A 24,282-nucleotide genomic window follows, 5' to 3' on the forward strand; every position below is an offset into this window, starting at 1 on the left:
TTCCTTTACCCCTGATGGTAATTATATTTTTAAGTAAATCCCACATCAGTACACTGTGATCACTGCCACCTAGTGGTTCCTTTATCTGCAAATTCTTAATACACGAATGATCACTGCTGATAACTAGATCAAGAATGTTACTGTCTCTCTGGTTGCCTCTTGAACATGCTGCTGCAGAAAACAATCATCCAATAAATCAACAAAATTCTGACTAGTGTGCGAGTGACCAATCCACAAGTTCCATCTGGGAAGTTAAAATCCCCCATTATAAGATATTCTGATTTACTAGCCCGCTCTATTTCTCTGCACAATTGTTCATTGTACTCATTCGAGTCATTAGGCCTATAACACACTCCTACTCTTATTTTTGCTTTCGCAGTGCTTATGTCACACCAAACTGACACAACAGTGCACCATTCATCTATATCAACTGGGTACACTTCTTTTGATTTTATGTTTTTCTTAATTAACAGCATAACACCTCCTCCCTTCCTATCCTGTCTGTCCTTTCTGTATCCACCTTTGATGTCTTGACCAACACTTCAAATTTATCAAATTTATTTACTATACTTCTAGCATTGGTATACATGCAAGCATACATGCACCTATTCCTAGTTACCCTAACACATCCCATATACCCACCTATTTCACGATGACTGCCATCCGTCCCTGAAACCCCCAACACCCCTTGCTCCAGGTTGCTACTTATTCTAATAGAAGTTGTGCAAGAATCACCTTCACCACTGCCTGTGGCTACTGTTAAACTATTAGTCCTTGTATCCCCCCCAAGTTAGTAGTTTTCCGACCCACCTAACACTGCCTCGATAGCATCAGCAAATATTCTTGCACCCTTTCTATTTAAGTGTACCCCATCCCTGTAGAAGCAGTCTGTCCCGTTAACAAGTACAGACCAGGCTGAAAAAAATTCTACCCCTTGAACCTTGCACAATCTTTCTAGGGCTGAATTGATCGACAAGGCTCTCATCATATACTCCCTCCTATCGTGTCTGGGCAGAATTGCAGACACTTTCAAATTCAACCCCAATTCTCGGCTTTTGTTCAACAGTGACCTGTACTTGTTAAGTAATTCTGCCAGTCTCCTACTCTTAATATCATTAGTGCCAACATGTACAACTATATCACCTCTTGTGCTCTTAAAAGATGATATCCACTCTACAACGTCATCAACCTTTGCCCCTGGCAGACATACCCTGGTCCTGTTCCACCTATCCTTTTTACAAAGCATGTTGCCCGTTTCCCTGACAATAGAGTCACCAACAACTACTAGTTCTTGTGGGACCAGCGCATTCTGCCTTGGGGGTTGCCTTATTGTTATAAGCATTGCCTTATGTTAGCTCCTTATTCTGCAACGGCATCATGGTAAACCTCGCAGTTCATAAAAATGTCCAAATGTCCTGACTCATTTGGCACTATCCCTAGTGCCAAATGAGTTGATAGGACATAGCACCTTGTGTTGCATGATCAAGACCCACATTTCACAGAGCTTGGATTGAGTGAAATTATAAATAGAAATAATCTGAAGTCCATGTTGCAAAAACCTAGAAAACAGAAAGAACTTCACTGATAGAAGTGGACAGGATGAGGTACTCTGTTTCCTGTTTTCAGGTGGGTATCCACTTCAATAGTTTTGCTGTGGATCTCATGTGTCTCTAGTATCTAGAATTGCAGAGGTCTAAGTAAAACTTCATTTTGCACTGAATCCTAACAGCATTTAATTTTGAAATGTGTGCAGCTCCCTGTGCTATGTGGATTTAAGAAGATTCACGGCTCCTTGTACTACATCCTGAAGTTCTATTTATCAATTGCTTGTTAGAGGTTGCTGTAAACATCATGCCTGTATGGTTCCCTATGCTGCATGGGTCCAGGGAAGTAAATGGTTCCTTGTGTTCTGCCTGGAAGCTCCTTGTGCTGTTCAACCATTCATTAATATTCAATTCAAGACCTGGGCGACAAAACATAGGCAGATGCTATAGTGTTGTTGCTGAAATCACATTCTACTGGTTGGTTTGGTACTGATAGAGTTATACTGAGGGCAGTGTGCTCTGTTATGATTCCTTCATATGGATCTGGTAATGTAGATGCAGAGGAAGTCATGATGGAGGGCATCTACTGCACTGAGGTCCTGAGTTCAACTGCTTTAGTTTCTGCATGTACTAGGCTTTCATCTAAATGGAAGTTGTTCATACTAAAAAATTTCCTATGACAAGTAACATGTTTCTTTAGTTCATCATTAAGATTGCATCTGTACTAGATTATAATCACTCCGATTTCCATAGGTGGTCTACATGGTAAAACTCAAAATGTGAGGTTAGGTGTTGGCCTGAATCTGTTTCCTCAATTGTCACCGTCTCAAAGAAAATGATTCTGGACAGATCCCTGAATTAGAGTGAATTGAGTATACCACTAGACCTGACAAACCTATGACCAATTCTTGGATCTAACAAATCTATTCTTGAACCTGAAATTGAAATTCTAAAGATTTTATTTATTTATTTATTTATTTCTGCTGACTCTGTTGACATGAAACACATGTTGGATTTGCTTATTAGGACAAAGTTTTAGTGTAAACAACAGTTGATGGCCTACCTCCATGGTACAAGGACAGAAACTGATGTCCTCTGCAGCCTACTGTGTAGTTAAGAGAACAACCACTCAATACAAACAACATAACCTCACACCACTGTACCTAACAACACGAATTAGCACCCATTGTACAGTACCCAGGGAGGCACTGCAATCACCGAGGTGAATGGACGCATCTGCACGAAGCTCTGCTTAATGTAAACAGTGGACGACAGTCAACGATGACTTTGCGCAACCTCGAATTTCTTCAACTACTACAACATGGATTTTTCAGGTTTGAAGAGTATCACAGATGAAGGTAAGTAAATTAAGTCAGGTAAGAATAGCTTTTATGATTAGCTTTTAAGAATATATAATTGATATATAGCTTTTAAGAATAGCTCACTGGCATAGTCACTGGTTTGAGTACATCTCAAAAGGCCAAAAATTTTGAATATATTATACTTAAAACTGTTTGTGATAAGGTTATTTTGTATGAGAAATATAATACTAATGACAGAATTAACTTAGTTTATAAGAGAGTTTTCTTTGTTTACTGCCGTTTTCCGGCCAAAACTGGAAAATCGCGATTTTTGACTTCTAGTGAGCCTACACTTCAAATCACTACTTAAAACGTCTGCAATTGACTTATTGATACGAAAGTGTACTTAATTCAGAAATTATGGCTGAAATATCAAATAATGACAAAATCCTGAATAATGACTTAAAAGACTCCTCTGAAAATGAAGTTAGAGTGCTCAGGGAGAAAGCCCCTAATAATGAAGAAAATAATAATGAACTAGATAGCTCTCCTCCTGACCGTCTCAGTACAAAGAAGGCCCAGGAATGGGAAAAATCAAGAAACTAAAGAAACTCCAAAGTTGGAACAAAAGACAGAGGAACTTAAACTAGACTACTTAACAAATTTGACTGACCCTATCAAACAAGCAAAAGAAACCAGAGCGTATCTAGAAGAATACATGCACAAGCAAACCAATAGGATTGCTTCTGCAATTAGGCTGCAGATAGTGAACTGTTGGACAATGCCTGAGCAGTGCCTGATTGAATTAAACACAGAGAACCAAGTGTTAAAAACAAAATTAGAGATTACAACTGAGGAGAACAACTATAACACAGTGAACACATTAACCTATGCTCAAGCCGCAAAGGTTAATGGCAAACAGGACATAACTAGAGCTAAACAAATAGCTGCTAAGCAACCTAATATAATATAAACAACCTAATATAAACAAGGAAAGCAACATTATTATTCTAAAAGCAAAAAGTGACTCTACCCATAAAACCAGTCAGGCAGTTACGGACACAGTGGAAATAAAGTTGAGGCCTCATCTGGGAGAAATAAAGGTAAACAACGTGTGAAAAAGTAGAAATAATGGAGTCCTGATCAAAGCAGCAACCAAAGAAGAGCTAAGAAAAATAGAAAACCATCCTGAGGTGGAAAAACTGGGCTTGCTCCCTGAAAAACCAAAAGGAAAACACCCAAATATTATAATCTTTGATGTACCTGTGTCAGTAATAGAAAAAGAATTCATGATGGACATATACTTCAAAAACTTTAACAATGAAATGACAACAGATGAATTTGCTGCTGAGTTCCTGCTGAAAAGGGCAACAAAAAATAAAAGGAATGGACATCTCAATATAATTGCAAAAATTACACTGAAAATTTGGAAGGTACTGCAGGGACAAAAGAGAATCTATGCTGGCTGGACCAGTCATAGATTTAGGGAACATTTCCCTATCCAAAGATGTTTTAACTGCCATAAATATGATCTTACTGCTAGAGACTGAAGTCAGAAAGAACCTGTCTATGGTCACTGTGCAGTAGCTGGACGTGATTACAAAAATTGCAAAAATAAGTCTCAGCAGTGCAACCTGCAAGGCAGCATAACTGACTAACTATGCACATAGTATCAGGGATGATAAATGCCCTATTATAAAAAAAAAAATGGAAAAATTATACAATCTAGGACCAACTATGGGCAATTTAAAACATACATGTGACTAGGGCTCTAAAAATCTTTTCCTATTGAATGCTCAAAGAGCAAGAGCTGTTGTAGATCAGATCAAACTGAAATTAGAAGAAAATAGTGATATGGGCACACACTCCCCAGTGGCAGTGTGCGCCCATATCACCAGTACAGTAGGACAGTTCTACATTATATATCTTTATGCAAGACCAGGTGAAGACATAAACCTTACTATAGATTACTTAAAAGCAGTTATAAATTTGTTACCTACTGCAAATATCATAGCGTGTGCTGATGTCAACTGCCAGTCAGCACCACGGCATAGCTGTACAGAAGACAGAGCAGGCACACACACACACACAATGGCCAGATATTATCAGATTTTATAGCCGCTTCACCCTTTCAAGTGATAAATCAACCTAATAACTTACCAACTTTTAGCAGTACCATGTGGGAGAGTGACATAGATGTCACTTTTTTCACCAATTCAATAGCCTATAAAATTATAGACTGGTATGTCCAATCAGCCTGGACCACATCAGATCATAGAGCCATCAACTTCAAGCTAAACAGGCAATTACAAACAACCCAACACTCCTTGTTGGATATCAAAAGGCAAACTGGCAGATTTTCACAGAACGTACAGCAACTGAGCTGCAAAAACAGGAAAATGAGTGGTCTAGATCAGGCAACTGTAGCTGAGACAAGTAAGCACTGACTATGACAAACATTTTAACAAAAACAGCAAACCTGTCTATCCCACGGAAAAAACCAAGGAAGCAGGCAATCCCCTGGTGGTGGTGCCCTGAACTGACTATAGTCAGGAGAAGGGTGCACCAGGCGAGGAGAAATTTTCAAATAGCCAGAACATCTTGGCCAAAAAATGAGGTGGATGCACTGAGAGATTCCTATAGAACTCTCTGGAATCCATATACAGCTCTCATAAGAGACAAGAAAAATGAATGCTGGAGGTACTTGGTGGGAACTACTGGAAACAATAACCCTTGCAGAGTTGTCTACAAAATAGTGACCAACAAGTTGCCAAGAGGACATGTCCTAGAAACTACTGTCAAACCAGATGGAACCCCAACCCTGTCTTGGGCTGATTCTGTAAATAACATCCTAGACAGTATTATTCAGACTTAAACTGGGGATCATTCCCCCAGCCAGCTAGACATTATAAAAGAAAACACTGAATATGACAATGCCAATATTGAACCTCTGTTTACTATACAAGACTTTGAAATGGCACCATCTAAAACAAAAACAATAAATGCCTAGGTTTTGACCTCTTAGAGGTTGGGATTATCAAAAAATTAGCAGAAATAGCATCAGACAAATTAATAGCACTATATAATAACTGTATGACAAAAGATAAGGTATATTCCCAAAAATATGGAAAAAAGCTGTATTAAGATTAATTCTCAAAAACCCTGAGAAGCCCCCTGCTGATCCCAAATCATATAGACCAGTAGCCCTACTCTCTGTACTAGGGAAAATATATGAAAGACTCATATATATATATCTATATATATATATATATATATATAGCAGATTAGTTCAATACTACACAGAAGCAGGTTTACATGCCAACAATCAGTATGGTTTTAAGCAGGGCAACTCTACAGAAGATACCATGAACCACCTATTGACAACAGTTAAAAACTCAGAGGAAAAATATATGCTGGCAATCTCTATTGACTTTGCTGCGGCATCTGACTCACTCTGGTGGCCTAGTTGTTGTTGTATTTAGTTTTTAGGAGCATTAGCAACAAGGCCATATTGCTCCGGGAATATGCAGTGGTCATTCCCTGACCTTTCCGTATCCTCCGTATTTGGTGGTGACAGGCTCGAACCCCGGTCTAATCAAGAAGCGTGTGCTACGCACTGCTGCTCCTTCCCACCTGGCTACGGAGGCGCCAGGTGGCCTAGTGTCCTTAGGAGACTCTGCCAGGCAAATGCCCCAAAAAACCTCTATAAGGTGATAAACAGCTACCTTACAGACAAAAGTGATTCAGTAATTCCAGGAATTGACATACACCCTGTGAATAAAGGCTGCCCGCAGGGGTCAATCCTTAGCCCTTTCTTCTAGAACATTGTTCAGGACGAATTTCTGGCCTTGAATATGGGCACAGCGGAAAGCCTGGCCTTTGCAGATGACATGATTTTCCTCATAAAAGGTAACATGAGAGGCTGTAGAGCAAAGATCAAATGCCACCCTCTTGCAGCTGCAGGAGTGCGCACAAATGCACATGTTCAAATTTTCGCCAGAAAAACCAAACAAATGCTTCTAAAAGGCAATTTAGCATTAGTAGAGGCATATGATGCAAGAAAGCAAGCTTATGCAGCATCAGCCAAAAAAAAAAAAAAACTTCCACTTCACCCCTCCGTTCTTTCAAAATATCAGTCCAGCTGAGTCTTAAATTTATTTAGGCTATCAACTTCCACAACAAGGGATGGAAGTCTGTTCCACCAACCAACTACCCGCTGGCTAAAGGCAAATTTCCACACATCTATCCTACATCTGTCTTTCCTCAATTTGAATTTTTGCCCTCTCAGGAAGATTCTTCCTCTTGCCCATTCAGAGCAAGAGGAAGAATCCCATCAGCATTGAGCATGCTCAAATCATTCAAGGCTTAATACACCTCTATCAGATCACCTCGCCGGTGCCTAGTCTCCAGACACTGTAATTTGCTATACTTAAGCCTTTCTTCGTAAGAGCAACCCTTTGTCCCATTCATTAATCTTGTTGCCCTTCTCTGTACTCGTTCCAGCAGCTCTACATCCTTCTTGAAATGAGGCCTCCAGACCTGTATACAGTAATCAAGGTATGGCCTGACCATTGCCTTATACAAGGGAATAATCACCTCCTTATCCCTGCTAGAAAAATTCCTCTATATCATTGACAAAAACACCATGAACTACTCTTGCACTTATCTGCACTGCTCAGAGAACTTCATATCTGCCTGCACAATTACCCCCAGGTCCTTTTCATTCTCTACCACTGTCAGTGTAGTACCACAGAGTTGATACGTTGCTCTGGGGTTGCTGTTTCCCATATGTAGTACTTTACATTTGTCAATGTTAAACTTCATTTGCCACCTCTCAGCCCATCTGCTCAACCTTTCCAGATCCTGTTGCAGCAGCATAGCGTCAGTAGTGTCCTTAACAACCCAGCCAACCTTTGTATCATCTGCAAACTTGGACATTAAGCTTGATATACCATCATCAATATTATTTATAAATACAGAAAACAATAATGGATCCGACACTGAACCCTGAGGGACTCCAGTAATAACATTAGTCCACGATGAGCAGTGTCCATTGATTATCACTCTCTGTCTTCTCCCCTCACCCACCCCTTTATCCATAGCAGCAATTTGCCTCCAATGCCACATTGCTCCAATTTGTGCAGCAGTCTTCCATGTGCAACAGTATTAAAAGCCTTTCTAAGATCAATTCAAGTATATAATATCAAAGTTATTCCCTGCATCCAGTTGTTTTGTGACTGCATCATAGTATCCAATCAAATTGGTCAGGCAAGACTTCCCCTTAATAAAACCATGCTGTGCCCGAGCTATAATCTGGACATAAGAAGACCTCCACAAATCAAAATTAACACAAATACTATAAAAATGGTAACAGAACTAATCTTGGAGTGGTCTTTGATTCAAAATTAACTTTTTATCCCCATTTGACGTACTTGGCGAAGAAAGTAAGAAATTATGCAGGTATGATTGCCAGGATCAGTCAAGCAGACTGGGGGGCTCAAAAGAAAGACACTGGCAATCATATACCATGCAATGTTCCTACCTGTTATCACCTATGGAGCCGGTGCGTGGTTCACCCACTCGGCCATAGTAAGAAACGAATAAATTAGAATCGATACAAAGGACAATACTACTCACTATTACCAGAGCGTGTCACACAGTAAGCACACCTATGGACCAGAGCTCTCCCACTTCACCTGGAAGTAGTCAGAAGAGGCTTATATTATAGACTTAAAAAGCACATACTCACAGAATTTCTGGGAATAGCACTTGATACAGCCAACATCTTCAATGCTAAAAGAAAACGAATAGCCACAAAATCCATGAGCTAGGGCAAACGAAGTGTGAGCAGGATACCAGAGGTCTGGTTACCAAAAGGTTTCTGCCACAGGTGGCAATAGTTAGCCCAAAGCCACCTAAGTGGTATGCCTCTGGACTTTTTACAACATTTATATTGACAGGTCATTGCTCCTAAAGGCAAATCAAGAGTGAAGACTGGACACGCATTCTATATGAATGTATAATTTATGACATACCTAGAACACAGCTAATAGCACAGATTGGCCCCCTTCCCAGGGAAGAAGAACATCTGTTCATCATAAAAGATGATAATTATAAAGCCTTTACAACCTTCACACAGCAAGTATTTGAAATGTGCAGAACTATCCAAAGAATGGCAATTCAGCCCCCCCAGCAATTTTTTTTTTTTTTTTATGAAAACCCCAAACATGAGAGGTATTGGGACCTATAGTACTTAGTATCGTGCTTGGGTTGGAGGTTGAGAAGACAAAAGAAGATATTTATTGAAATTAGACTTGAACTTCTGTAGACTAATTCTCAGGAAATACATATGAAGGAAGGTTGTTCCAGAAAATGGCAGGTGAACCAATAAACGAGGAAGATGAAAAGTTGGTTCTGTGAGTTTGAAGTTAGACTGGAAATGTATGTTGGCAGGTGGTGGCACATGTTTGGACTGTTTTGAAAGAGAAAGCAGGAATTATAGAGGCCAGTTGAACAGTGCCCATGGAAGTATCTGTAGAAAAGGTATACAGGAGAAACAGTATGTCTATGAGAGAGCGAGTGGAGAGACTCTGTTAGAGAGGAGTCATTAATTAACCTAACTGCCCTCTTCTGAATGGAATCTAGCAGCCTGAGAGGTTTGGGGGCACCACCCCAGATGTGGGAACAATATTCTATGGTAACTCCATAACATCGAGGTTTCACTAGCAATGGTACTAACCTCAATTAATGATAGCATTAGACCCCGCTAATAACATTAGTCCATGAAGAGTGGAATCCATTAATAGCCACTCTCTATCTTCTCCCACTCAACTACCCCTTTAGCCATAGCAGTAACTTGCCGTTAACACACGTTGCTCAAGTTTTCATGGCAGTTTTTTACATGCAAGAGTAACAAAACCTTTCCTGAAATCCAAGTGTATGATATAAAAATTATATTTTGGATCCAGTTCCTTTTGTTACCGCATCATAGTATCCAATCAGATTGGTCACACAAGACCACCCAGTGCAGATTAAGATTTTGTAGGCCCCTGAGCTACAGGTACTGTGAGGCTCCCAGTAATATTTTCAAAAGAAAAAAAAAAAAAGTTAAAAGAAAAATTAAATTTATTTTTAGAAGGCTAACAACAATTAAAATTCAAAGATTTGCTTTGTGTAATTTCTTTTTTTATTTGAAGTGTTTTTAAATAGATAATTTAGAGTACTTATACTTTGATTCAGCATTCACAAATGAAATTACTTTTCACTTAATCTCTGAAAGCACTCCAACTGGCAGAGGCCCCTGGGTTGTAGCCCCTAAAGCTCATGCCTTAATCCGGCCCTGTGACCACCCCTTAACAAATCCATGCTGTTGTCCAGACAGTCCTGAATTACTTCTTTAAACAGAGACTCCATTCTTTTCCCTAGAACACAGCTTTAGCTAACAGGTTTCTATAATTCATGTCACTTTTTGATCCCCCCCCCCTGAATCCAAAGATGCTCTCATAATTATGGCTATCATTTGCTTACCTCCTTTGCTGTCTTCCTTAATATAATTGGATAGATTGCATCCATCCCAAGTACCTTTTTTATGTTAAGTTTCAACAATTTCTCTTCCACTTTCCTCAGTTATCACAAAATCAGTTAGTTCTCTGTCATATTTTGATGAATTTCTAGTAATCCCCTCCCTAAAGAACTCATATGTGAATATAGATGCAAAATACTTATTCATCAGCAACCTGAGCAGGGGTGCCTCCGTAGCCAGGTGGGCAGGAGCAGCAGTGCGTAGCACATGCTTCTTGATTAGACCGGGGTTCGAGGCCATGACCACCAAATATGGAGGATGTGGAAAGGTCAGAGAATGACCACTGCATATCCCCGAAGCAATATGGCCTTAGTTGCTAATGCTCCTAAAAACCAAATAACAACAACAACTTGAGCAGGATCATCGACATCAAGTGAACCAATGTTATTCAACCCCTTCCTTCTACCGTTAATATAAGGAAAGCAGTCTTTGCCAGAGATTTCTCATAATCTGCCTTAGCTTGCCTTTGTCTGACTTGATTAGAGACTAGTCTATGTCTACTACAGGCTTCTGTATTACATGATGGACAGACAACATGTGATCGAGACCCGTTAATATTCATAAAATCAGACAGATACTATACTACTGTGATTTTCTCTTGTAGAGAATCTGAGTCCTCATTTTGAATTTAAATCAATGTTTTGAAATTTAGCCAAATCAAAAATAAAAATAGATTTTGATTTGGTAGTTGTTGGCGCATCGGCTTCTGTGGCCATATTGCACCTCCCAAGGTTTTTGCAGTACTTTGATCCAAGCCCGAGGCGGGAATCGAACCCGCGACCTTTGGGTTGCCGGGCAGGTACTTTACCCACTCGGCTAGCCCGGTCGGCAATAAAAATAGAATACTAAATATAATAAATGGGATCTTAAGATTATATTGCAAGTCGAGAAATCTCTTACCTGAGATATTTTTCAGGAATAACTGCATCCACATAAGATGTAATCAGAATAGATGGAAATTGTTTCAAAGACCTGCTTAAAGGAAGGGAAAAACCTTGCAACAAGATAGAGGAATAAAAATAAGCTTTTACCTTAAATCCATGCATTGCGAATAATTGAGAGTATAATGGGAGAAGATTACCCGAAGCTTGATGGGGACTATTCGTCTATACCATCCTCAAGGGGGAAGCGAGCACATGTTGAAGGCTGTAATATAGTTCCGACACATTCTATAGTTGTATTTCAAAAGTGTGGGGGGGGATGTGTAAGAGAAAGGAAGAGAGCAGGATAGAAGGAAAATTCCTGCCCCCTTGAATTTCATTAATAGTTTGGGAATTTGAAAATCTAGGGATTAAGAAAAGCTTAAAGGTCATTTAGAGGAAAGAAAATGAAAGTTTCCACTTGGAAATCCGGGTGCGTGACTACCCGTCCTGATTAGTAGAGGATCTGAATGGGGGGGGGAGTGTTATATTTTGTTATTAAATTTGAACTTGTAGGATATTTGTTTTAGATCCCACTTCACTGAAATTATTATTGGTCTATATATATTTACTGTTTTTTTTTTTTTTTTTTTTAGTCAATACAGAAGCATTGACATTGTTTTTATACAATGTCAATCCTTCTGTATTACCTGATAATTATATATATCATTTTGTTTTTTCAGGCACAAAGGAAAGGCTTTTGTTTCCATTTATAATTTGCTGGTGGTAACATCATCAGATGGTCTCACTATTATAGAATTTTAAAATTGTCTGAGACCACTTTAGTCACCCTTATAAAATCAAAAGCTCTTCCACTTATCTGTAGTTATTTCTTAAAGTAAACTCCACATCAGCATACTGTGATCACTACCACCCAGAGCTTTTTTCTTGAAGGTTCTTAATGCACGTAGTGTCACCTCTGATAATCACATCAAGAGTACTACTTCCTCTTGTTGTCTCTCTAACATGCTGCTGCTGCTGTCCATAAACATTATTTTATAGAAGGCATTTGGAAATCACTTTGGAATCACTATAGTCACTCAGGATAAACTTTTAAAGAGCCTTCAATACTACTAATACAAGTTTTGTCCAGCTAGCTAAAGAGATGACAATGATATTGATTTGTGTTGCAGTCAATGCACTTTGAGCAACAGATGCATGTGAGCAAGCAGGCATGCTCAGTATAGTTTGTTTTTGTGTTTCAGGAATGTGACTTCATGCTCTTCTTTATGTTTCTCTTTCTTTTTTTAACAGTTTTCCATAACCACATGCTTCTGAAAATGCAGGATGGTTTCCATTACATTATAACAGGAAGGAGTTAAAGCTACACAGTAAGCTTGAATATTCTTTTGATCTGCAAACAGGGCAGTTAGAGTCTCCTTAACACATCGCCTGGAATGCACATAAAACAATGAATGAGACTGGGGATATAGGGACACATTTTACAGATAAGATAACAAGCTTTAACTATTTCAACTACTGGTGGGAGAGTTGGAGTGCTGAAAGTCAAAATAATGGATTGGGTTTGGATGAGATTACCATCTTTTTAATCTTAATTCTTCATGCTTGTGTCACCTTTTGTTCTCAAAACTCCAGAGTGACTGAGACAGTGAGCAAGTATTCAGGGTGTTATGAGGTGTAACTGATATGAGTATTCCATTAAAAGTTACCAGTTTCAATAGTTTTTCAGATTGTTTTGGTCTGACTGTTTCGGTGAGGAGATCTTCTAACTGGAGTAATTTAACCATTTTTTGTAATCCAGCAAAAGATTCCAGACATTTCTGTACAACTTGCTGATAGGTTGTGTAGACAGAAAGTATATTACCAAGAAGGTTGGTATGTCATGATTACTTCTGTCCATAGTCTCTTTGGACAATTGGGGTGCCATGCTGTGAGAGGAATACCAACTGTCCCAATCCTGATGTTGGGTAAAATTCTATAGTAGCTCTTGGGTGATTCTATCACCCAGGTTTTCAATCTTGCATATGGAGGCATATGACCAAACAGGAATGAATACTTTGCAAGACTAGCAGTACATTGCCAGTGGGGTAACAGTACACTGCAATGCAAATAAAAAAAAAAAATCATAAACTTTCCTATAAAATTGCAGGAAAATGCCCAAGAAATGCTTGATCACTGGAATGCTTGGCAATGGGGCCTCTTGAACTGGTTATTTAAGATCCTTTTCAAAAACGATAGTCACTTATGTCTTTCTTGTTTCTATTATGATCCCTCAAAACTTGCGGCTAAATTCATGCTGAATATTATGCTTGTAATCAAAAGTGCATGGCCTGCACAAAATTGTAACGACCTCCTACCATTACTGTTAGGTTTTCCTTTTTCTGAAATTGCAATACAATATGGGGAATGCAAGAACAATATCCCAAATGACAATGCCTCGCACACTCAGACATATAGGATTTCACAGCAGACAACCCTCTCTTCACTGCTGATCACTGTCAATGGCAAATGCTGTGCTGTCAACAACATGTTGGTTAGACACTGAAGGACTGGAAAACGAGTGTTCTTGTCGGATGAATTGAAATAACTGGTGCAACATGCCAATGGATGCCTTCATGTGTGGCGCAAGCAACACGAATCCATGAAACCATTATGCAAGGTGCCCATTATCCAGGCAGGTGGCGGTGATTGCTTAATAAGAAACATATTTTTTTGGCAAGAACTAGGACCCTTGGTGCATAAGGAACAATGTTTCACTGCTGAGATCTTCTGGCAGCTCTTAGGAGACCATGTTCACCCTGCCATTTCGCATTTTTTCCGGGACAGAAATGGGATCCTTCAAGACGATAAAGTTCTGTGTGATTGGGCCCACACTGTACATGAGTGGTTTGAGGAAAACAGTGAAAATACCACACATTTTATTTACAGATAAACTTTCCCAACCTTAATAGCAAAATTTATTTAAGCTTATGATGTAATATTAAATTTAAATCATATTCAGAAAATAATGGTATTAAAAAATTCACCATGGTTTTTTAAGAGAAAAAAAAAAAACAAATAAATAAAACACAACAGAAAATATATCTTTCAAAAATGTATATCTTATTATTTCAGCATAAAATTGAAAATAAAAAACAAATCAGTTTCTTCACTGTACAAAAAATGATTAGTTTAATTACAACAATTATATTTATATATTAGTAAAATTGATTTCTTTCAAAAATTTTAACTCAATATTCATAATGGATAAATACTGCTTCCATTTCTCAATATCTTTGGTGCTTGTTATCCATTTTGAAAGGTCTACAACCTTTATCATTACTTACAAAGTCCAAGTTGTCAATAAGAATTTTATAAGCAGAAGCATCTCATCCTATAGTGCAGGCAGCACACTACACAATGTCCTAGGCGGTGAAGAGGAATCCAAAAGGAAACCAGATAAGACTTTGTGAGCCAACAAAGAAACATTGCACCAGGCTCAAGTTTCTGCTCATAGCCATAGTTAACAAATCTCAGACAAACTAGTAATAATAAACTGATTCCATCTGTCTTTCTGCTGCAAAATCCTTTTGGATTCCTCTTCACCCCCTTGAGCCTAGGGCATGGTGTAGTGTGCTGCCTGCACTATAGGATGAGATGTTCTGCTTATAAAATTCTTGTTGACAACTTGAACTAGGTGTGAGAGAACACGTGAACAGGCGAAGTTTTTACAGGCTCCAGCAAATAGAGCTTTGCTTTTTTCTTGACTTAAATTGGCATTTAATTTATTTTTTTGGGGTTGCTGTGTATTCCAAGTAACAATACTTTAGTTTAATTTGAATTTAATTGGAGATTTTATAGGTTATTACTTAGTAATCAAAAGTGCATGGCCTGCACAAAATTGTAACAACCTCCTACCATTACTGTTAGGTTTTCCTTTTTCTGAAATTGCAATACAATATGGGGAATGCAAGAACAATATCCCAAATGACAATGTGTCGCACACTCAGACATATAGGATTCCACAGTGACAACCCTCTCTTCACTGCTGATCACTGTCAATGGCAAATGCTGTGCTGTCAACAACATGCTGAGGGTATCAAATTCACATGTTGAACAGGTTTTGCAGCTTCCACGAACGAAAAGTTTTTAATTATACTTAGCCACTTTATAGACTTAATTGTTAGATTAAATTATTTTCTATAAGTAGCTTATAGACCTAGTCAAGCTCCATGGTTTATTTTGAATTTAGATAGCGCGATTTGGAAAGTAAATAATACCTCGTATCCATAGATTAACCATTCGTAACTTGCCGCCATTGTTATATGATACAACGTGTGCACCGAACTAGATAGCGTAAGGTCTAATGGAAAACTAGATAGCGTGAGGTTTAACGGAAAACAAGATATCGAGTATAGTAGTATCAATTTATCAGTAAAATTTATTAATCTTATTAAATTTCATTGTCAATTGAATTATACTTTAACTAAATAAATATAGCAACCTAGTTTTTGTTTGTTTGTTTGTTATTTGGTGTTTAGGAGCATTAGCAACTAAGGCCATATTGCTCCGAGATATGTGGTGGTCATTCCCTGACCTTTTTCCGCATCCTACGTATTTGGTGGTGAACCCAGTTTTTACAAACATAACATCATAAATTAATACATATAAGTTGACAGGGGATAAGAAAGTCATATAACTTAACTCGGAGATAACATTCGATACTTAAATACATATATATATATATATATATAGTGTTGTAATATATAGTGTTGTAACTACATTGGGATATAAGTTTAGGGTTATATTTTGAATTGGAATTTTATTGAACTTGAATAGAAATCATGACTCAGACCAGAGCAGCAAAGCAAAAGGCTCAAACTAATGGAAGTGCTGTGGCTCAGGGGAGAACTGAGGGGGGGCAGTTGTCTTCTGAATCACAGTCTATTGAAATGCACTGCTTGTTTGATGTTTGTGGAGCAATCAGGAATGGAACATGATATTGCCAAGGGGAATGTCTCTGTGTGTGTGTGTGTGTGCGCGAGGTAAGCAGTGCGAGGAAATCAGGCACCATCTCAGCATTGTTGTGGGCTTATATGAGAGCTTGAAGGACATGGTGGATGCCCTTGAAGGATTTAAATTGAGGGGGCCCATTAAGCTCTCAGCCGCCCACATCAAAGCCAGAGCTTGCACTTGAACATCAAGCAACACAGCAAAAAACCCGACGGCAGAATGCCCTGGTCCCAAAGGAACTAGTTGTTATATTTCCCTGACCCTATTGTCAGGGAAATGGGGAACATATTGTGCAAAAAGGATAAATGGAACAGGGTGTGTCTGCCAGGGACAAAGGTTGATGCGGTTGTAGAGCAGATATCATCTTTTAAGGGCACAAAGGGTGATATTGTTGTACATGTTGGTACTAATGATATTAAGAGTAGGAGACCAGCAGAATTACTTAACAAGTACAAGTCAATGCCGAAAAAAAAGCCGCCAGTTAGAGTTGACTTTGAAAGTGTCTGCAATTCTGCCCAGAGAGAATATATGATGAGAGCCTTGTCAATTAATTCAGCCCTGGAAAGATTGTGAAAGGCTCAAGGGGTAGAATTTTTCTCAGCCTGGTCTGTGCTTGTTAGCAGGAGAGACTGCTTCTACAGGGATGGGATACACTTAAATAGAAAGGATGCAAGAATATTTGCTGATGCTATCGAGGCAAAGTTAGGTGGGTCGGAAAACTGCCAGCTTGGGGGGGATACACGGACTAATAGATTAACAGTAGCCGTTGGCAGAGTTAAAGTGATTCTTGCACTACATCTATTGAAATGCAATTCAGCAGCAGCCTGAAAAGCAAGGAAATGGGGATTTCTAGGACTGCTGGGAGTCATAGTGGAACAAGTAAATACATGGGCTGTGTTAGGATAACTAAGAGTTGAAACAGGTGCATGTATACTTGCATGTACACCAATGCTAGGAATATAGTTAATAAATTCGATGAGCTTGAAGTGCTAGTAAAGACATCAAAGGCAGATATTGTTGGGATATCAGAGACATGGTATCACACGGACATAAGCAGTGCAGAACTGGAATTTGGGGAGTACAATGTGTACAGAAAGGATAGACAGGAAGGAAAGAGAGGAGGAGTTATGCTGTTAGTAAAGAAACACATAAAATCTAAGGAAGTGCATCCAATTTCTCTTTTCTTGGTGATTTCCTTTTGACTCTCTGTCTGTCTGTCTGTCTGTCTGTCTGTCTGTCTGTCTGTCTGTCTGTCTGTCTGTCTGTCTGTGTGTCTCTCTCTCTCTCTCTCTCTCTCTCTCTCTCTCTCTCTCCCAGGGTAACTCGGGAATATTTTTTTTTTGGCTGGTGCAGCATAAGCCTTAGGTTTCTTTGCCACCATATAGCTAATAATAATATTAATGCAATGTTGAGTCTGTTTGGTGTGACATAAGCCCTGGGAAAGGAAAAATGAGAGTAGGTGTGTGTTATAGACCAAATGAATCTGATGAGTATAATGAGTAATTGTGCAGAGAAATAGAATGGGCCTGTAAATCAGAGTGTCTTGTAATGGGGTATTTTAATTTCCCAGAGATTGACTGGAATTTGTGGGTTGGTCACTCACACACTAGCAAGGCTTTTGTGGATTTATTGGATGATTGTTTTCTACAGCAGCATGTTCAGGTGGCAACTAGAGGGAGTAATACTCTTGATCTGATTATCAGTAGCGATTCTTCATGCATCAAGAATCTGCAGATAAAGGAACCACTAGGTGACAATGATCACAGTGTGCTGAAGTGGGATTTACTCAAAGAGGTAACTACCATCAAGGGTAAAGGGAAAGGTTTTTGCTTTCATAAAGGTGACTACGGTGGTCTGAGACAGTATTTAAATTCTATACAGTGGGACCAACTGATGATGTTACCAACAGCAAATTTAAAATGGGAAACATTCAAAGAATTAATCTAGGCTTTTCATACCAACAAAGAAATATTTTTCAAGGTTTAGGCCTAAATGCATGTCAGATGAACTAATTAGACATGTGACAGAAGAAAAATACATAGGATACATATAAATTAACATGTGAAACAGAAGCCTATGACAGATATAAGCTGGTCTGTAACCAAGTTACAAAGGAGGTTATGCAGGGGAAGGCAGATTACGAGAAATCTTTGGCAAAGGATGCAAAGAAAAACAGCAAAGAGTTCTTTACTTATGTAAATTCTAGAAGGAAGGTAATGAATCAAATTGGTGCTCTTAATATCGATGGTTCAACTGTTGATGATCCTGCTCAGGTAGCTAACAAACTAAATGAATATTTTGCGTCTACATTCACACATACGAGTTATTCAGGGAGGGGAATGCCAGCGGTGTATTCAACTCTGGCAGTAAGGTAGATAATCTTGTAATAACTGAGAGCAAAGTGGAGAAGAAATTGTTGAAGATAAGCATAAGAAAGGCAACTGGGGTGGATGGAATCTATCCAGTTGTATTAAAGGAGGTGGTAAAGGAAGTAAGCAAACTCTTTGCCATAATTATGAGAGCTTCCCTGGACTCAGGGGAGGTACCCATGAACTGGAGATGTGCAAATGTGACCCCAATCCACAAAGGAGGATCAAAGGGAGACACAAAGGTAATTACAGACCTGTTAGTTTGACTTCTGTTCCAGGGAAATTAATGGAGGCACTGGTTAAAGAAGCATTGTAGGATCATCTAGACAAGACTTGAGTTATAGCTCGGACACAGCATGGGTTTGTTAAGGGAAAGTCTTGTCTGGCTAATGTGATTGGATACTATGATGTAGTCACAAAGGAACTGGATGCAAAGAATAACATTGATATCATATGTTTGGATCTTAGAAAGGCCTTTGATACTGTTGCATATGGAAGACTTCTGCACAAATTGGAGAAGTGTGGCATTGGAGGCAAATTGCTGCTATGGATAAAGGGATGGTTGAGTGGGAGAAGACAGAGAGTGGTAATCAATGGGCCCTGTTCTTTGTGGACTAATGTTATTAGTGGAGTCCCTCAGGGTTCAGTGTTGGGTCCATTGTTGTTTTCTGTATTTATAAATGATATTGATGATGGTATATCAGGCTTAATGTCCAAGTTTGCAGACGATACGAAGTTGGCAGGGTTGTTAATGGCACTAATGGCAGTACACTGCTGCAACAGGATCTAGAAAAGTTGAGCAGCTGGGCTGAGAGGTGGAAAATGAAGTTTAACATTGATAAATGTAAAGTACTACATATGGGAAGCAGTAATCCCAGAGTAACGTATCGACTCTGTGGTACCACATTGACAGTGATAGAGAATGAAAAGGACCTGGGGGTAATTGTGCAGGCAGAAATGAAGTTTTCTGAGCAGTGCAGATGGTCTGCAAGAGTAGGTCATGGTGTCTTGCCAATGATATACAGGAATTTTACTAGCAGGGATAAGGAGGTGATTATCCCCTTGTATAAGGCAAATGTCAGGCCACACTTTGAGTACTGTATACAGGTCTGGAGGCCTCATTTTAAGAAGGATATAGAGCTGTTGGAACGAGTACAGAGAAGGGCAACAAGATTAGTGAACAGAACAAAGCGCTGCTCTTACGAATAAAGGCTAAAGTTTTGCAAATTACAGAGACTGGGCACCTGTGAGGTGATCTGATTGCGATGTATAAAGCCTTGAATGGTTTGAGCATACTCAATGCTGATGGGATTCTTCCTCTAAGTCAGAATAATCGCCTGAGAGAGCACAAATTCAAATTGAGGAAAGACTGTTGTAGGATAGATGTGCGAAAGTTTGCCTTTAGCCAGCGAGTGGTTGATTGTTGGAACAAACTTCCATTTGTCATTGTAGAAGTTGATAGCTTAAATAGGTTCAGGGCAGAATTTGACAAACATTTGGAGCGAGGGGATGGGTGAAATAAGGGTTTTTTTTTTTATTTTTGGATGATGCTATATAAGCTTGCTTTCTTGCATCAATGTGCCCTTGCTAATGCTAAATGGAACTTAAGACTAGATGAGACATAAGTTCAAAAAAGAGGAATTATCCATCATTAAAAACAAATTCATGATGGATAATTCATTTAATCTATTTTATTTGTTGTTATGGAGTTTATTTTTTAAGTGTTTAAATTTGGATAAATAAATTTATTCTGTGAAATGTTTACAGCACAAAAATAACCATTACATTTTGGGACTGCTAACTCACAGGTCAAATGCACCTCTACTCACTATTAAAAGAAAAGCAAAATTATCATTGAATATGGTCTATTTACAATGTAGCATTAGAAGTTAACAATCATTTATGGAATTATTTATATGTTTTAATTTAAAAAATAACAAAATGCAACTACCTCTGATTTCCTGCACTTTTCTTCACTATCCCTTCGGTCTCTTTCTAAAGCAGTTAATCTCAATCTCATGTTCGACATTTCAGTTATCAATTCTAACTTATTATTCTCTACTGTGGTCCTTGTAAGCATTTCCTAAAAACAAAACATATAAAAATTAGTTATTCACAGGTTACAGAATAATGCACTTAATTCTATTGAAAATTATTCATTTTAAAAATCATCTACAGAATATTTCTATGCACCAAGAAGAAATGTTTTATATTTATAATGAATAATAAACTACACTTGAATGTTCCATTTTTAATAGAGATCCATTTCTAATTTTTCTATTGATATTTCAAGTTACAGCAGCTTGTTATTTACAACTACATTAATATTTTTAAACAATTTTTCTATGCACATTGCAATAAACATTATGAAAATTCAAGGATATGCCATTTCTGGCATATCCTTTATGATGAGATACTTCCACTTTCTGAGATTAAGAACCTGAGGGGGCATAGACTCAAATTGAAGAAAGACAGTTGCAGAATAGATGTGTGGGAATTTGCCTTTAGCCAGCAGGTAACTGATTGCTGGAACAGACTTCCATCTGTTGTTGTTGTGGAAGTTGAGAGCTTAAATAAATTTAAGGCTGAACTAGACAAACATTTGAAGTGATTGGATGGGTGAAATGGGAAGATTTTTTTTTTGGCTGATGCTCTATAAGCTTGCTTTCTTGCATCATATGCCTCTGCTAATGCTAAATGTGTTTACCTGTAGTCTGGCTGTAGAGCAAGGCTGGATGTACATAGATATGTACACAGAAATCGAAATTGAGCTCACACACTATCAAAAAAATACACAGCCCACTGCCAACAAATCAACGACAATTTGGTGTATAAAGTTCATTGTATGTGATAATCTGGTGAGAGACAAGTTAAAGGAATTCAGTAAGTACAATTCAGTAATTTCTTTGCAAAAATTCACTGTCTGGCAAAGAAAGACCAAAAATGCAAATTTTGGCATGCCATTCTGTAAACAGTTAATGCAGTGATCAAGGTATGGATCTCGAAGATTTTGATAGAGTGCACAACCCTTCTTTTTCTTTTATGCTATCATTTTTTTAATGCTCATTCTACATTTTTTTTATGGTAATCTCATAAAACATGGACAGGTTAAAGGCTGGAAACAAAAATAAACTTGTTTACACCTTACTTTCACTTCAATAAGTTGTATTTTTAAGAATACATTTGAAAGCAAATTGTTCTGGAAACCAAAATTAGAGATCATTAATGGATGCTGGCTCGTTAATGCACATCTTCTGACACTTGCAACCTGTGAATTCTTTACTGATAGGCTAGTACTGTGGATGAATTAATGGCAGGAGCATCGAGCAGGAGGTAGTTAGATCAGCTTCCCCAGGCATTCTAGAGTGCACCTGGTATTGGAATCTGAGACCCTCTACAGGAAAAGGCAGTCTGATTCAATGATACTTTTCCCCAGTGCTTGTATGGCTCTCAACACCCTTGATTACTTACTGGTAACCAAGATGACACTTCATTAGCATGGGGGAGTAGTTAAGTGGGGGTGTTCATTTTTGCATCAAGCAACCAAGACCATAAAGCATCTGTATACAATGGCTGTAAACTGCATGTATTCTATTGCACATTTTTGCCTTGTTTGCTGAATAAAAAATTAGTTACTTTTGGGGGGGAAGAGATACCATACACCTATAAATAGTCTTCCCATCTTGATCATAATAACCACTGTGCTAAATGAAAGGGCATGTTACCAGCGATGTGCTACATGAAAGCTAAAAGAAGCTTACTGACACAAACTAGAGAAAATGGTAAAAAATGAAGATGATCAAGTTTTTTCTTATAAAGTGATCAATGCCTATGTTGTTCAAATAGCATGGATTGATTGAGGATTGGGAAGCCACAAGTGGCTGACTGGCACAGAAACCAGAAGAAAAGAAAATGTTTGAAGATGATGATCATTGTGAAAGTCCTTGAAGTTATTATTATTAGCCACAAGGAAGCCTGAGGCTTATGCTGCACCAGCCAAAAAAAAAAAAAAAAAAAAAAATTTCTGAATTACCCCAAGAGAGAGAGAGAGAAAACAAGAGTCAGAAGTAGAAGGGAATCACCAAGAAAGAGAAGAATGATGATATCCACTCAGGACTCTGGGTGTGCCAAGCCCATACTCACCAGATGTGAGCCCCCAGGGCTAAGCTAATCTAGCAGCATGGATTGGTTGAAAGTTGGAAAAACAAAATAAATTCACTGATACAGATACCAGAAAAAAGAAAAGTTAATGATGATTGTGCTGAAGTTATTCAAAGTTATTCAAAGTGATTCTGCCTATAATATTAATCTTCTTTATTTGCATTTTTTTTTTTTTTTTCATCAGATGGCTTTCTCAAAATTGGTTGTGACCTCCCCATCCACAACCAATCCATATTACAGAGTACTACCAACTTCAGTACTTTTACACAAAATAAACAGATAAAAACCTCCTTACCCTTAATCAATCCATAGGAAGATGCCATGGTAACATGGAAATTAGAAAGATCAACTTGAATACTTTTGCACAAATAAATAAATAATATATACAGTAGAATGCAAATAAGAAGTTTTCCAAGGGACTGGAGGTTTAGAACTTCTTAGAAGGGAAAATGATCTAAGTGTGTGAAATATTAACTACACAAATAAAAATGAAAAGATACACATACATAAGTTAAAGATGATTTTTAAGTACTATTTTAAAATTTTTTATAAATACTCTGCCTATGGGAAACATTTGTAAACTGAATATTTTTAATTGCTTAACATACTGCTATTCGTAAACTCATTACCAAGTTGGAAGAATGAGCTCCTTTCGAGTTTCAACATACCTTAAAAGGCCACAATTACAGTAAGACAGAGCAACAATCCACTAAGTAATTCAGAACTCACAACCATCAAAATGTAACACTTAGCTTGGTCTATGTATCAAATTATGGACATCGATGAAATCAATTGCAATATATCACTTCCATTATATCAATATGTTTATACTAAAAAGCGCTGAAAAAAGTTTAGCGCTGAAAGCCTCAGACTATGAAAAATTCACTAATCGAACAAGTTAGTGCTTAGCATCATTTTAGTCCATAGTAAACCACTGAAGTAGATGAAATGGCATTGTTTCTGTTATATTTCATATTGTGAATTCCTTCGCAACGAGTTGCCCTAATATTGAACTACCTCGAATAAGCAATGCTTCGAAAATGGATTCTCGAATAGGCAAACTTCACCAATAGATACTAGGCAGATACTATCACCCCACAACCCCTGGATCGTGATATCTGCTGAGAATAAGTAACAGTAGTCTTCTCCATTGGCAAAGCGTTGCTTATTGGAGGTAGTGCAATATCAGGGCAGCTCGTTGTGAAGGCATTCACAATATGAGATATAACAAAAATGATGCCATTTCACCTACTTCGGTGGTTTTCTATGAACTAAAATGATGCTTGGCACTAACTTGTTCGATTACCAAATGTTTATATCGTTTAATAGTTTTTAATATTAAAAATAAATTATTTCTGTATTTAAAAAACGTATTAAGTGGGAAAATGTCATTATAATAATACACTGTATATTCTTTATCACAAACTTTTTATGTGGGAAAACTTTTTACCC

General features: G+C 38.1%; 1 protein-coding gene across 3 annotated transcripts in view; it reads right to left on the bottom strand.

The window, feature by feature from the left end:
* LOC150077402 (liprin-beta-1-like) overlaps window positions 1–24,282 on the bottom strand; it is a 400,264-nt gene that overhangs the window by 281,143 nt on the left and 94,839 nt on the right. For all 3 annotated transcript variants that reach the window (XM_090386092.1, XM_090386090.1, XM_090386091.1), the window contains exon 4: window positions 20,621–20,752. In XM_090386092.1, the coding sequence (XP_090242218.1) occupies window positions 20,621–20,752 (132 nt within the window). The remainder of the gene's footprint in view (window positions 1–20,620; window positions 20,753–24,282) is intronic.

The sequence above is a fragment of the Mastigoproctus giganteus genome, chromosome 12 (assembly GCF_048544385.1).
Source record: "Mastigoproctus giganteus isolate SK-2022 chromosome 12, ASM4854438v1, whole genome shotgun sequence".
Lineage (NCBI taxonomy): Eukaryota > Metazoa > Arthropoda > Arachnida > Uropygi > Thelyphonidae > Mastigoproctus > Mastigoproctus giganteus.